This window comes from Oncorhynchus keta, chromosome 26, assembly GCF_023373465.1.
Source record: "Oncorhynchus keta strain PuntledgeMale-10-30-2019 chromosome 26, Oket_V2, whole genome shotgun sequence".
Classification (NCBI taxonomy): Eukaryota; Metazoa; Chordata; class Actinopteri; order Salmoniformes; family Salmonidae; genus Oncorhynchus; species Oncorhynchus keta.
The window spans coordinates 1994527-2009805 of record NC_068446.1 but is presented as its reverse complement, the minus strand read 5'-3'; the positions used below and the strand labels follow the sequence as shown (position 1 = coordinate 2009805).

Sequence of the window (15279 nt, the reverse complement as noted above, 5' to 3'; positions counted from 1 at the left end):
AGAGGGGGAGGGAATACAGGGAGAAGATAGAGAGAAGAGGGGAGGAGGGAAGACAGGGAGAAGATAGAGAGAAGAGGGAGGGAGGGAAATACAGGGAGAAGATAGAGAGAAGAGGGAGGAGGAATACAGGAGAAGATAGAGAGAAGAGGGGAGGAGGGAATACAGGAGAAGATAGAGAGAAGAGGGGGGAGGGGACAGGAATACAGGGAGAAGATAGAGAGAAGAGGAGGAGGGAATACAGGGAGAAGATAGAGAGAAGAGGGGGGGAGGGAATACAGGAGAAGATAGAGAGAAGAGGGGGAGGGAGGAATACAGGAGAAGATAGAGAGAAGAGGAGGGAGGGAATACAGGGAGAAGATAGAGAGAAGAGGGGAGGAGGGAATACAGGAGAAGATAGAGAGAAGAGGGGAGGAGGGAATACAGGGAGAAGATAGAGAGAAGAGGGGAGGGAGGGAATACAGGGAGAAGATAGAGAGAAGAGGGAGGGGAGGAATACAGGAGAAGATAGAGAGAAGAGGGAGGAGGGAATACAGGAGAAGATAGAGAGAAGAGGGGAGGGGAGGGAATACAGGAGAAGATAGAGAGAAGAGGGGAGGGGAGGGAATACAGGGAGAAGATAGAGAGAAGAGGGGAGGAGGGAATACAGGAGAAGATAGAGAAGAGGGAGGGGAGGGAATACAGGGAGAAGATAGAGAGAAGAGGGGAGGGAGGGAATACAGGAGAAGATAGAGAAGAGGGGAGGGGAGGGAATAGAGGGAGAAGATAGAGAGAAGAGGGAGGGGAGGGGAATACAGGGAGAAGATAGAGAGAAGAGGGGAGGAGGGAATACAGGAGAAGATAGAGAGAAGAGGGGAGGAGGGAATACAGGGAGAAGATAGAGAGAAGAGGGGAGGGGAGGGAATACAGGAGAAGATAGAGAGAAGAGGGGAGGGAGGAATACAGGAGAAGATAAGAGAGAAGAGGGGAGGGGAGGGAATACAGGGAGAAGATAAGAGAGAAGAGGGAGGAGGGAATACAGGGAGAAGATAAGAGAGAAGAGGGAGGGGAGGAATACAGGGAGAAGATAAGAGAGAAGAGGGGAGGGAGGGAATACAGGGAGAAGATAAGAGAGAAGAGGGGAGGGGGGAATACAGGAGAAGATAGAGAGAAGAGGGAGGAGGAATACAGGGAGAAGATAGAGAGAAGAGGGGAGGGAGGAATACAGGGAGAAGATAGAGAGAAGAGGGAGGGGGGAATACAGGAGAAGATAGAGAGAAGAGGGGAGGAGGGAATACAGGAGAAGATAGAGAGAAGAGGGGAGGGGAGGGAATACAGGAGAAGATAGAGAGAAGAGGGGAGGGGGAGGGAATACAGGGAGAAGATAGAGAGAAGAGGGGAGGGGAGGGAATACAGGAGAAGATAGAGAGAAGAGGGGGGGAGGGAATACAGGAGAAGATAGAGAGAAGAGGGAGGGGAGGAATACAGGAGAAGATAGAGAGAAGAGGGGAGGGGAGGGAATACAGGGAGAAGATAGAGAGAAGAGGGGAGGGAGGGAATACAGGGAGAAGATAGAGAGAAGAGGGAGGGGAATACAGGGAGAAGATAGAGAGAAGAGGGAGGGAGGAATACAGGGATAAGATAGAGAGAAGAGGGAGGGGAGGGAATACAGGGATAAGATAGAGAGAAGAGGGGAGGGAGGGAATACAGGATAAGATAGAGAGAAGAGGGAGGGGAGGGAATACAGGGATAAGATAGAGAGAAGAGGGGAGGGGAGGGAATACAGGGATAAGATAGAGAGAAGAGGGGAGGGAGGAATACAGGGATAAGATAGAGAGAAGAGGGGAGGGGAGGAATACAGGGATAAGATAGAGAGAAGAGGGGAGGGGAGGAATACAGGGATAAGATAGAGAGAAGAGGGGAGGGGAGGGAATACAGGGATAAGATAGAGAGAAGAGGGAGGGAGGGAATACAGGGATAAGATAGAGAGAAGAGGGGAGGGGAGGAATACAGGGATAAGATAGAGAGAAGAGGGGAGGGAGGGAATACAGGGATAAGATAGAGAGAAGAGGGAGGGGAGGGAATACAGGGATAAGATAGAGAGAAGAGGGAGGGGAGGGAATACAGGGATAAGATAGAGAGAAGAGGAGGAGGGAATACAGGGATAAGATAGAGAGAAGAGGGGAGGAGGGAATACAGGGATAAGATAGAGAGAAGAGGGGAGGGGAGGGAATACAGGGATAAGATAGAGAGAAGAGGGGAGGGGAGGGAATACAGGGAAGATAGAGAGAAGAGGGGAGGGGAGGGAATACAGGGAGAAGATAGAGAGAAGAGGGGAGGGAGGGAATACAGGGAGAAGATAGAGAGAAGAGGGGAGGAGGGAATACAGGAGAAGATAGAGAGAAGAGGGAGGGAGGGAATACAGGGAGAAGATAGAGAGAAGAGGGGAGGGAGGGAATACAGGGAGAAGATAGAGAGAAGAGGGGAGGGGAGGGAATACAGGAGAAGATAGAGAGAAGAGGGGAGGGGAGGGAATACAGGGAGAAGATAGAGAGAAGAGGGGAGGGGAGGGAATACAGGAGAAGATAGAGAGAAGAGGGAGGGGAGGGAATACAGGGAGAAGATAGAGAGAAGAGGGAGGGGAGGGAATACAGGGAGAAGATAGAGAGAAGAGGGGAGGGGAGGGAATACAGGAGAAGATAGAGAGAAGAGGGGAGGGGAGGGAATACAGGAGAAGATAGAGAGAAGAGGGAGGGGAGGGAATACAGGAGAAGATAGAGAGAAGAGGGGAGGGGAGGGAATACAGGGAGAAGATAGAGAGAAGAGGGGAGGGGAATACAGGGAGAAGATAGAGAGAAGAGGGGAGGGGAGGGAATACAGGGAGAAGATAGAGAGAAGAGGGGAGGGAATACAGGAGAAGATAGAGAGAAGAGGGGAGGGAATACAGGAGAAGATAGAGAGAAGAGGGAGGGAATACAGGGAGAAGATAGAGAGAAGAGGGGAGGGAATACAGGGAGAAGATAGAGAGAAGAGGGGAGGGGAGGGAATACAGGGAGAAGATAGAGAGAAGAGGGGAGGGGAGGGAATAGAGGGAGAAGATAGAGAGAAGAGGGGAGGGGAGGGAATAGAGGGAGAAGATAGAGAGAAGAGGGGAGGGGAAGGAATAGAGGGAGAAGATAGAGAGAAGAGGGGAGGGGAATAGAGGGAGAAGATAGAGAGAAGAGGGGAGGGAATAGAGGGAGAAGATAGAGAGAAGAGGGAGGGGAATAGAGGGGAGAAGATAGAGAGAAGAGGGGAGGGGAATAGAGGGAGAAGATAGAGAGAAGAGGGGAGGGGAATAGAGGGAGAAGATAGAGAGAAGAATACAGGGGGAATAGAGGGAGAAGATAGAGAGAAGAATACAGGGGGAATAGAGGGAGAAGATAGAGAGAAGAATACAGGGAGAAGATAGAGGGAGAAGAGGGGGGGGAATAGAGGAGAAGATAGAGAGAAGAGGGGAGGGGAATAGAGGGAGAAGATAGAGAGAAGAGGGGAGGGGAATAGAGGGAGAAGATAGAGAGAAGAGGGGAGGGGAATAGAGGGAGAAGATAGAGAGAAGAGGGGAGGGGAATAGAGGGAGAAGATAGAGAGAAGAGGGGAATAGAGGGAGAAGATAGAGAGAAGAGGGGAGGGAATACAGGGAGAAGATAGAGAGAAGAGGGGAGGGGAATACAGGGAGAAGATAGAGAGAAGAGGGGAGGGGAATACAGGGAGAAGATAGAGAGAAGAGGGGAGGGGAATACAGGGAGAAGATAGAGAGAAGATGGGAGGGGAATACAGGGAGAAGATAGAGAGAAGAGGGGAGGGGAATACAGGGAGAAGATAGAGAGAAGAGGGGAGGGGAATACAGGGAGAAGATAGAGAGAAGAAGGGGAGGGGAATACAGGGAGAAGATAGAGAGAAGGGGGAGGGAATACAGGGAGAAGATAGAGAGAAGAGGGGAGGGGAATACAGGGAGAAGATAGAGAGAAGAGGGGAGGGGAATACAGGGAGAAGATAGAGAGAAGAGGGGAATAGAGGGAGAAGATAGAGAGAAGAGGGAATAGAGGGAGAAGATAGAGAGAAGAGGGGAATAGAGGGAGAAGATAGAGAGAAGAGGGAATAGAGGGAGAAGATAGAGAGAAGAGGGGGGGAATAGAGGGAGAAGATAGAGAGAAGAGGGGAGGGAATAGAGGGAGAAGATAGAGAGAAGAGGGGAGGGGAATAGAGGAGAAGATAGAGAGAAGAGGGAGGGAATAGAGGGAGAAGATAGAGAGAAGAGGGGAGGGGAATACAGGGAGAAGATAGAGAGAAGATGGGAGGGAATAGAGGGAGAAGATAGAGAGAAGAGGGGAGGGGAAGGAATAGAGGGAGAAGATAGAGAGAAGAGGGGAGGGGAATACAGGGAGAAGATAGAGAGAAGAGGGGAGGGAATACAGGGAGAAGAGGGGAGGGGAATAGAGGGAGAAGATAGAGAGAAGAGGGGAGGGGAATACAGGGAGAAGATAGAGAGAAGAGGGGAGGGGAATACAGGGAGAAGATAGAGAGAAGAGGGGAGGGGAATACAGGGAGAAGATAGAGAGAAGAGGGGAGGGGAATACAGGGAGAAGATAGAGAGTGAGGGTGAGTACTACAGACATCAAGAAAAAGTTAAGGTTATATTTTTGTATTATTTCACCATTAATACATCTCTCAGACATTAAGAACCTGGTTTTCCTCTGTGGTGATGGCATGTGTGTTATATTATCTGAACTTAGAGGGGTGGAAAAAGAGTCAAGGAGTGTGACACCTCTCTCTTACTCTAGTCCCTCCTTTTCTCTCTGGGTACTCTCCGGCTTCTTGGGTGGCCTCGGAAGTGGAGGCGAAAAAAGAAAAAAACAAGGACTCGCTAAAATGAATTTAAATCAGAAAAAAAAAGACTCCTCACCTGCTCCCGCCAAACCCAAATCTCGAAAGGAAAAAAATAGAGATTTAAAACACTTTGCTCCCGACTCTATGCTCTGACTGACGAGACGTCATGTGTTTGATATTTCGAGGGGCTGTTTGTGATTAGCTGATGGGTTGAGGGTTTGATGGGCGGGTGGGGTGGAGGTTAAGGGGGTGTATGGGAAAAAGACAGGGGTCTTGGGTCGAGGCGCTGTGGGGATGAAAGCAGCGTCCAGCCGGGAGGTTTATTAACCTTCAACCCTGAGGAAAGGACCTTTTCCTTTACTGACCCTCCATGATAGGAAATGCATTATCATGTAGGAGATGAGGGGCAGACAGAGGATCCGGCTGGAAGATCTACTCTCCAGACAGGGGAGAACAAACACACACAGCGTGGTGTGTGTATGAGATCTACTCTCCAGACAGGGGAGAACAAACACACACAGCGTGGTGTGTGTATGAGATCTACTCTCCAGACAGGGAAGAACAAACACACACAGCGTGGTGTGTGTATGAGATCTACTCTCCAGACAGGGAAGAACAAACACACACAGCGTGGTGTGTGTATGAGATCTACTCTCCAGACAGGGGAGAACAAACACACGCGGTGTGGTATGTGTGTGAGAGCTTGTAAAGAGACGTCCTAGTAATTGAACTTCCAATAAAGACAGAAAGAGGATATTAACCAATGGCACCTGTGATGACTGACTGTGCTCAGCTCACACTACATGATAATAGCAAGAAGTAGAAAGATGGAGAAATGCAGATGGATGGGTTGATAGATGATCATTCGTACATGGATGGATGGATGAACAGATAGCTGTATAGATGGATAAAAGATGCTTACTGTTGAGAACATTCTCCAGGCGTTGTGTCATGGAGCCTTCCACCCTCTCTGTCCCGTCTGACTCCAACCTCTGGTGTATAGCTGCAACAGAACAATACAGTTTTATTCAATTATGTGAAAGATTGTGATGATAACAGCTCAGTTCAATCAAAGTAGGCTTAGAAATCTCATAAATCGATACAATGCACTCTTCTTTTTTTTATTTTTTTTATATAAAGCTCTTCTTTTTTAAATGTTTTTATATATAAAGCCCTGCATGCATTAACTTCCAACGTACCTTAGTTCATTGTTAAACTTATAGACATAGGAGATACCAGACCTTGTCTCAGGGACTCTGGAGATCTCTGAGTAAGGTAAATCTGCTTTTCATTTCTTTGCATCTTACATGTGGAATAGGGGTGGCAGGGTGGCGGATAAGAGCGTTGGGCCAGACACACATATAAATCCAATACACACAATATATGAATGACAGATGGTTACAGAACGGCATAGGCAAGATGCAGTAGATGGTATCGAGTACAGTATATACATATGAGATGAGTAATGTAGGGTATGTAAACAAGATGCAGTAGATGGTATCGAGTACAGTATATACATATGAGATGAGAAGAGTAATGTAGAGTATGTAAACATATATAAGTGGCATTGTTTAAAGTGGCTAGTGATACATTTTTTACATCCATTTTTCCATTATTAAAGTGGCTGGAGTTGAGTCAGTATGTTGGCAGCAGCCACTCAATGTTAGTGATGGCTGTTTAACAGTCTGATGGCCTTGAGCTAGAAGCCGTTTTTCAGGGCAGGGCAGTTAGTTTGCCCCCGGTGATGCGTTGTGCAGACCTCACTACCCTCTGGAGAGCCTTACAGTTGTGGGCGGAGCAGTTACCGTACCAGGCAGTGATACAGCCCGACAGGATGCTCTCGATTGTGCATCTGTAGAGGTTTGTGAGTGCTTTTGGTGAGAAGCTGAATTTCTTCAGCCTCCTGAGGTTGAAGAGGCACTGCTGCGCCTTCTTCACCACGCTGTCGGTGGGGGTGGACCATTTCAGTTTGTCCGTGATGTGTACGCCGAGGAACTTTAAAAAACGTACTACCCTCTCCACTACTGTCCCGTCGATGTGGATAGGGGAGTGCTCCCTCGGCTGTTTCCTGAAGTCCATGAACATCTCCTTTGCTTTGTTGACGTTGAGTGTGAGGTTATTTTCCTGACACCACACTCCAAGGGCCCTCACCTCCTCCCTGTAGACTGTCTTGTTGTTGTTGGTAATCAAGCCTACCACTGCAGTGTCATCTGCAAACTTGATGATTGAGTTGGAGGCGTGCATGGCCACGCAGTCGTGGGTGAACAGGGAGTACAGGAGAGGACTTAGAACTCACCCTTGTGGGGCCCCAGTGTTGAGAATCAGCTGGGTGGAGATGTTGTTACCTACCCTCACCACCTGGGGGCGGCACGTCAGGAAGTCCAGTACCCAGTTGCACAGAGCGGGGTCGAGACCCAGGGTTGTTGTCCTCAAAGCGAGTAAAGACATTGTTTAGTCTGTCTGGGAGCAAGACATCCTGGTCCGTGACGGGGCTGGTTTTCTTTTTGTAATCCGTGATTGACTGTAGACCCTGTCACATACCTCGTGTCTGAGGTGTTGAATTGCGACTCTACTTTGTTTGATTGCCTTGCGGAGGGAATAGCTACACTGTTTGAATTTCTGTCATGTTTTCGGTCACCTTGCCCTTGTTAAAAGCAGTAGTTTGCTCTTTCAGTTTCGCGCGAATGCTGCCATCAATCCACGGTTTCTGGTTTGGGAATGTTTTAATAGTTGCTGTGGGTATGACAAAGCACTTGCTAATAAACTCGCTCACCGAATCAGCGTATTCGTCGATGTTGTTGTTTGACGCAACGCGGAACATATCCCAATCCACGTGATCGAAGCAGTCTTGAAGCTTTGAATCAGATTGGTCGGACCAGCGTTGAACAGACCTGAGCACGGTAGCTTCCTGTTTTAGTCTCGGTCTATAGGCAGGGAGCAACAAAATGGAGTCGTGGTCAGCTTTTCTGAAAGGAGGGCGGGGGAGGGCCTTATATGCGTTGCGGAAGTTAGAATAACAATGATCCAGGGTTTTACCAGCCCTGGTTGCGCAATCGATATGCTGATATGACTTTGTTGCTATGGTAAATTCTAAACCACACACACACACACACGTTCTCCCATTTTCTAATTGGAGGGTCGACTATATGGAAAACAAAAATAACCGTCTCTATGGCTACAAAGAACAAACAGCTTTTAAACCTGTCCAACAATGTCATGAATTCCACAGATTAGCCAGGTCTGAGTTCATGTAAATATCATACAGCTATTAGATCGAGCTTCTACTTCTCCATGTTCTTCAACATGCACTACTCACACAACGTCAAAATAAGAAAAGGTACATACGGCGAGGCGTGGCTTCACGTGACCACACACGCGAGTAGGGTACTCCCGTTACTCCCATGTAATTAGCCTAACTTTGGCGTCATCCTAAACAAACTACTGACACTTTTTCAGCAGCATCACTTGTCGTTATTAAAATTCTTGGCTGTCACAACAACAAATAATAATAATAATAATATATGCCATTTAGCCGACGCTTTTATCCAAAGCGACTTACAGTCATGTGTGCATACATTCTACGTATGGGTGGTCCCGGGGATCGAACCCACTACCCTGGCGTTACAAGCGCCATGCTCTACCAACTGAGCTACAGAAGGACCACTTATTCTGCCATTAATTTATTACCCGATCTGCTAACACTTATACTTACGTCACGGTTTGTTTCCCCATAGCTTTTCCGCCGGTTAGCTGATGTTAGCGAGAGAAATTAATCTAATTTGCTTGTCTGAGATGTGTCGTAGCTACTTCCTGTCTTTTCCTACTCTTTAACGGTCTTGTAGTTATTTGGCCTTTCAAATTTCCAGAGACTAACTGGGGACACAACCCAACCAAATGGACCAAAGCAAAGTAGCCTATGATGAGATCTACACCCAGTTGGTGGAATCTCCAGGTTTGCATAAATATCCAAATGCAGAAGAATATTATAGCTGTCATTTAGAATGAAAGTGTTTTTAGGTATGATGTCGTTTGTTGATTAAGTTAGTTGAATGAAGACTAATTCAGCCATGGCATTGTAAACATTATTTTGGCTAGCTAGCTAGCTAACATTAGCATAACTAGCTAGCTAATGCTGTGCCAATTCAGTTTTTTTTGCTGTCATCTATAGAAATGCCTAGGAATGTGTTTATGGTTGAACTTTCTGTAAGTTTTCCTTGAAAATTGTTGGTCAAAGCTGAGTGCATAGTGGATGTTTAAGCACCACAATAGAGTCGGACAGCGCCGCCAAGACTGAGTGCAAAGACGCACAAAAACAATGTCACCCATTGACGCATTAACTTTGACAGGCCTGCTATTGATGTGTATGCAGGGTTCATCTGAGAAAGAGAGCTTTGTATCAGCATGACTCCCACTCGAAACAAAGGTTAAATTAAAAAAATACATTTAAAAAATTAACACTGAAAAATAGCTGAATTAAGAAGAGGCACATAAATCGGGGATAGAGAAATACGCAACAAGAAAAAGACAAAACAGTTATTTTAAGATCTCTGTGTGTTCTATAACAACAAATCAGACCGAGTGCCTCTGCTGCTCAATCCAACATGCTTAATTCTGAGATTCTGGAACATGTTCAATTTAAGGAACCAAAGGTAAAACAATAAACAGCCTCTCTGCCCCAGTGGTAGATGGGAGGTAACCTGCGTGACCCTCCATCTACAGACACTTCTGTCAGACTCTGACCACACCTCCCTCTCAAGCTTTCCCACGCCAACCACTGACCTGACCCGGTCACCACAAGAACTATACCGCATCAATACACCTGACCTGGCTTGACCAAATCAGCAGTACCACCCAAAACCCACTCCAAATGACTATTTTCTCTACTATCAAAGCTGTTTTGGGGACCCCAACTGGAAACTACTCTATTCTAGGGGGTCCAAATGGAGCATAGACAGTACACACTCTGCACCCAAAGACAGAGTCCGGAGGAAATGTGCAAATTCTAATGTTATATCAGTTGGAGGAATAATATTTGGGTGAGGAGAGCTGAAAGACTGGAGAGCACTTTTTCTACTGCCGAGAGGGATGCTGCTAGTGTCAGGTTGACTGTACAAGACTAATGAAGAAAGAAAGATCTGTAGGGTTCACATTCCAATATCAACACCGAGTAGGACATAGTGCTGGGTGAGGCAAGGAGAAGTGGAAGAAGAGGATGTAAAAAGGTGAGAGGACGAGAGGAAACGGAGCTAGAGGAGAGGAGAGGTCAGAATAGATCTGAACACGTGGACCAGAAAGAGATTCATGTCAGAGAGGGAGAGAGTAGGGTAGGCAGAGAGAGAAATAAGTGAGGGGGAGAGAGAGAGAGCGAGCGAGCGAGCGCGACAGGGCTGCTCACATGAACAAATAAATTGTGGCTGTAGTTCGGCAGCTGGGTGCTGAGAGGGGCAGTGTGGGTTTATTGATAGAACAGAGGGGGAGAGGAGGGACAGAGGACGGAAGAGGGGGAGAGAGGGTCGAAAGGGGGGAGGGCGAGCGGACGAGATGAGAGAAATTGACAAGGGAAAGAGAGGGAGGAGGGAAGGAAAAAGAGAAGGAGGGGAGACAGTTCTGTAAATAAACGTGGATATGTTCCTTCTGACAGATGGGAGGCTGGAGGCAGAGAGAGGCTGAGGTATTTGGAAAGTATTCAGACCCCTTGACCTTTTCCACATTTTGTAACATTACAGTCTTATTCTAAAATGGATTAAATACATTTTTTTGCCCCTCATCAATCTACACACAATACCCCATAATGACAAAGCAAAAACAGGTTTTTAAAATGTTTGCAAATGTATTACAAATAAAAAAACAGAAATACATTATTTACATAAGTATTCAGACCCTTTGCTATGAGACTCAAAATTAAGCTCAGGTGCATCCTGTTTTTATTGATCATCCTGAAGATGTTTCTATAATTTGATTGGAGTTCACCTCTGGTAATGATTTGGAAAGGCACACACACACACCTGTCTATATAAGGTCCCACAGTTGACAGTGCATGCAAAAACCAAGCCATGATGCCGAAATAATTGTCTGTAGAGCTCTGAGACAGGATTGTATCGAGGCTCAGATCTGGAGAATGGTACCAAAAAATGTCTGGAGCAACGAAGGTCCCCAAGAACATAGTGGCCTCCATCATTCTGCAGCGTTGAAGGTCCCCAAGAACACAGTGGCCTCCATCATTCTGCAGCGTTGAAGGTCCCCAAGAACACAGTGGCCTCCATCATTCTGCAGCGTTGAAGGTCCCCAAGAACATAGTGGCCTCCATCATTCCTAAATGGAAGAAGTATGGAACCACCAAGACTGAGAACAGACGCTGGGAGACGAGAAGCAAGTACAGGGAGTGAATATTTAAATAATGGACATGAAACAAAAGAGTGAATATTTAATAAATAACGGAAATGAAACAAAAAGAGCGTCTGGACAAGGGGAAAAGAACGACATTAACACAGACACGGGGAAGCTGGCTGAGGCATGACGTGGGATGGGAGACTGCCGAGCCAACCGAAGCAAGAAAACCACTCGAGCCAGCTAAGGCATGGAAGCCCGACGAGACAGCTGAGGCACCCCTGGTTCCTTCGGCAGCGGCACCCGGACCCGACGTCACAAACCCCAACGAAAAAAACAAAAAAAACTCCCAGATGCTTCCAATATTGGAGTTTGCATTCTGTGAGGACAGACGCTGGGAGACGAGAAGCAAGTACAGGGAGTGAATATTTAAATAATGGACATGAAACAAAACACGGACAGCGTCTGGACAATGGGAACAAAACATTCATGTCGACACGGGGAAGAAACTGAGGAAGTGACAGATATAGGGGAGACAATCAATAAGGTAATAGGTGAGTCCAGGTGAGTCCAATGAAGCGCTGATGTGTGTAACAATGGTGACAGGTGTGCGTAATTATGGGCCCTCGAGCACCTGAGAGAGGGAGTGGGAGCAGGCGTGACAAAGACTCTTCCTAGAGCTTGTCTCCCGGCCAGACTGAGGGGCAGGAGAAGGGCCTTGGTCAGGGAGTTGACAGTCATTCCAAAATATCCGGTGATTTTGCAGAGAGCCACGTCAATTTACAGAAATACACATAATAAAGCACACCATGCAATAATCTGAGTACAGCGCTCCGAGACCAAAACAACCCAAACAGATATCCGCCATGTTGTGTAGTCAACAGAAGTCAGAAATAGCATTATAGCGCCTCCCGGGTGGCGCAGTGGTTAAGGGCGCTGTACTGCAGCGCCAGCTATGCCATCAGAGACTCTGGGTTCGCGACCAGGCTCTGTCGTAACCGGCCACGACGGGGAGGTCCGTGGGGCGACGCACAATTGGCCTAGCGTCGTCCGGGCTAGGGAGGATTTGGCCGGTAGGGATTTCCTTGTCTCATCGGGCACCAACGACTCCTGTGGCTGGACGGGCGCAGTGCGCGCTAACCAAAGTTGCCAGGTGCACAGTGTTTCTTCTGACACATTGGTGCGGCTGGCTTCCGGGTTGGATGCGTGCCGCGTTAAGAAGCAGTGCGGCTTGGTTGGGTTGTATATCGAATGACTTTCAACCTTCGTCTCTCCTGAGCCCATACGGGAGCTGTAGCGATGAGACAAGATAGTAGCTACTAACAATTGGATACCACAACATTGGGGAGAAAAATGGGTCAAATTCAATAATAATAAATAAAATTAAAATAAATAGCATTATAAATATTCCTTTGATGATCTTCATCAGAATGCACTCCCAGGAATCCCAGTTCCACAATACATGTTTGTTTTGTTCGATAAAGTTAATCTTTATGTCCAAATACCTCCTTTTAGTTTGTGCGTTTAGCCCAGTAATCCAAATACATGACGCGCGTTCACTAGGTGCAGAAGAAAAGTCAAAAAGTTCCGTTACAGTCCATAGAAACATGTCAAACGATGTATAGAATCAATCTTTAGGAGGTTTTTAACACGAATCTTCAATAATAATTGTAACGGATACAAGTATCCTGTGTGTGTGTGTGTGTGTGTGTGTGTGTGTGTGTGTGTGTGTGTGTGTGTGTGTGTGTGTGTTTTTTCTCTCCTTCTCCCCTCACAGGTGAAAATCATCACTCCCCATTCAGTCACCAATCATCAATCAGAAGACACACCTCCTCCTGTTTCCTACCCAATCACAGTTCCTTTCCCTTTGTTTAAAACCCCATCAGTTGTTTGCTCTGTAAATGGCATGTCTGTAGAGCTCTCTGTTTCACTGTCTTTGTGTATTCACCTCTCTTTCGTTTTGAGCTCCTCCATAGCACTTTGTCCTCACCTGTGAGTATTGTTTTGGTTATGGTGTTTGTTTGTTTGCTGGTGGGAAAAGGGGGAACCAAGACAAGTCGCCCATGGGCATACACTACCCCTAGTTAAACTTTGTTAAATACACTGTTGAACTCTAGTGGAAGCCTTAGGAAGTGCAATATGACCCCATAGAAACTTGTATTCAATAGGCAAATAGTTGAAAAACTACAAACCTCAGATTTCCCACTTTCTGGTTTGATTTTTTCTCAGGTTTTTGCCTGCCATATGAGTTCTGTTATACTCATAGACATCATTCAAACAGTTTTAGAAACTTCAGAGTGTTTTCTATCCAAATCTACTAATCATATGCATATATTAGACAGTTTACTCTGGGCACCTTATTCATCCAAGCTACTCAATACTGCCCCCAGCCATAACAAGTTAAAGGACTCTGACCATGAGAAACAAGATTCTCTGGTTTGATGAAACCAAGATCGAACTCTTTGGTCTGAATGCCAAACGTCATGTCTGGAGGAAACCTGGCACAATCCCTACCGTGAAGCATGGTGGTGGCAGAATCATGCTGTGGAGATGTTTTTCAGCGGCCGTACAGAGATCCTTGATGAAAACCTGCTCTTAAGAATGGGGCGAAAGTTCACCTTCCAACAGGACGACGACTCTAAGCACACAGCCAAGACAAAGCAGGAGTGGCTTCGGGACAAGTCTCTGAATGTGCATGAGTGGCGCATCCAGAGCCCGGACTTGAACCAAATCAAACATCTCTGGAGAGACCTAAAAATAGCTGTGCAGAGATGCTCCCCAACCAACCTGACAGAGCTTGAGAGGATCTGCAGAGAAGAATGGGAGAAACTCCCCAAATACAGGTGTGCCAAGCTTGTAGCGTCATACCCAAGAAGACTCGAGGCTGTAATTGCTACCAAAGGTGATTCAACAAAGTACTGAGTAAAGGGTCTGAATATTTAAATAATATATATCTATTTGCACAAATTTCTAAACTGTTTTTGCTTTGTTATTATGGGGTATTGTGTATAGATTGAGGGGAAAAAATACAATTTAATACATTTTAGAATAAGGCTGTAACATAACAAAAAAAATGTCAAGGGGTCTGAATACTTCCCGAATGCACTATATCAAAACACGCCATCATATCATGGCTGCCTAATCGGCACAACCATCACTGGACCACCACAGCAAGGCTAAAACACCAGGCCCCATGGTCTAGTAGAGGACATTCAGAGAGCCAGGGCAGGAACCATAGACTTTAGCCTATAAGCAGAAACAGGGAGACTAGAGGTTTTATGGAAGAAGAACGCCATCTGCCTCTGCTCTGAAAAGGATAGGGTAGAGAAGAGAGAAGTCTACAATAAGTCTTTGTACTGTCTAAACAACCCAGTTATAAAAGCATTGGCCTGATTCTGTAGACATATCTATAGGGGGACAGGACTGGTGTGGGAGTATGCACATGCACATGCATTACACACACACACACACACACACACACACACACACACACACACACACACACACACACACACACACACACACTGAGGGGTTCTGGTTCTTGTCTCCGCAGAGAGCCCTGTGCCCCCTTGCCAGCTGTGTGTCCTCGCAGTCTGCCACGCACTCTCGCTGCCGTGGCTATGACGTCACGGCTAACCTAAACACCCCGTCAGGCTCCGGATAAAACAAACACACACACAGAGCAGCGGAGGAAGAGACGCAGGCAGCCCCACTCAGCTTCCTGGAACACACTGATTCTAAAGCTGGAGATGTTTTGTCTCCCGACTGCTGTAGAGGAGTCGGAGGTTCGGAGCGTTGGGAATACGGCCCTGGGAAATCTTGGATTTTGGAACACGGTAGCGGCGGTCTGTTTCCTGTATTGCAGGGCCACTTCCTTTTCACACAACAATAAAAAACTTCAAATGTGTACATTTTTCAAAGCCCACCCCCTCCAAACTGCCTCTATCAGTCAGGTAGTCAGTCAGCCAGGTCTCAGAAGATCCCTATGATACATGGTTCAATTTGTCAGGGGATCAGCCTAACCAAACAGCCCCCCAGCATGAATATGAACCCCCATGCCTTTCACCAAGCTGTCTGGATCAAAAAAAGTTTAGAGAACGGTTCCTT

The 15279-nt window shown here is 46.8% G+C and overlaps 1 protein-coding gene across 9 annotated transcripts in view; it reads right to left on the bottom strand.

Annotated features, from left to right (window-relative positions):
• The window catches only part of LOC118358607 (exocyst complex component 2), a 104741-nt gene that overhangs the window by 47535 nt on the left and 41927 nt on the right, over positions 1-15279 (bottom strand). For all 9 annotated transcript variants that reach the window (XR_008079888.1, XM_052480016.1, XM_052480015.1 and 6 more), the window contains one exon: positions 5768-5848. Coding sequence is in view for 8 of the 9 variants with exons in the window: in XM_052480016.1 (XP_052335976.1) it covers positions 5768-5848 (81 nt within the window). In the remaining variant the exon portion in view is untranslated. The remainder of the gene's footprint in view (positions 1-5767; positions 5849-15279) is intronic.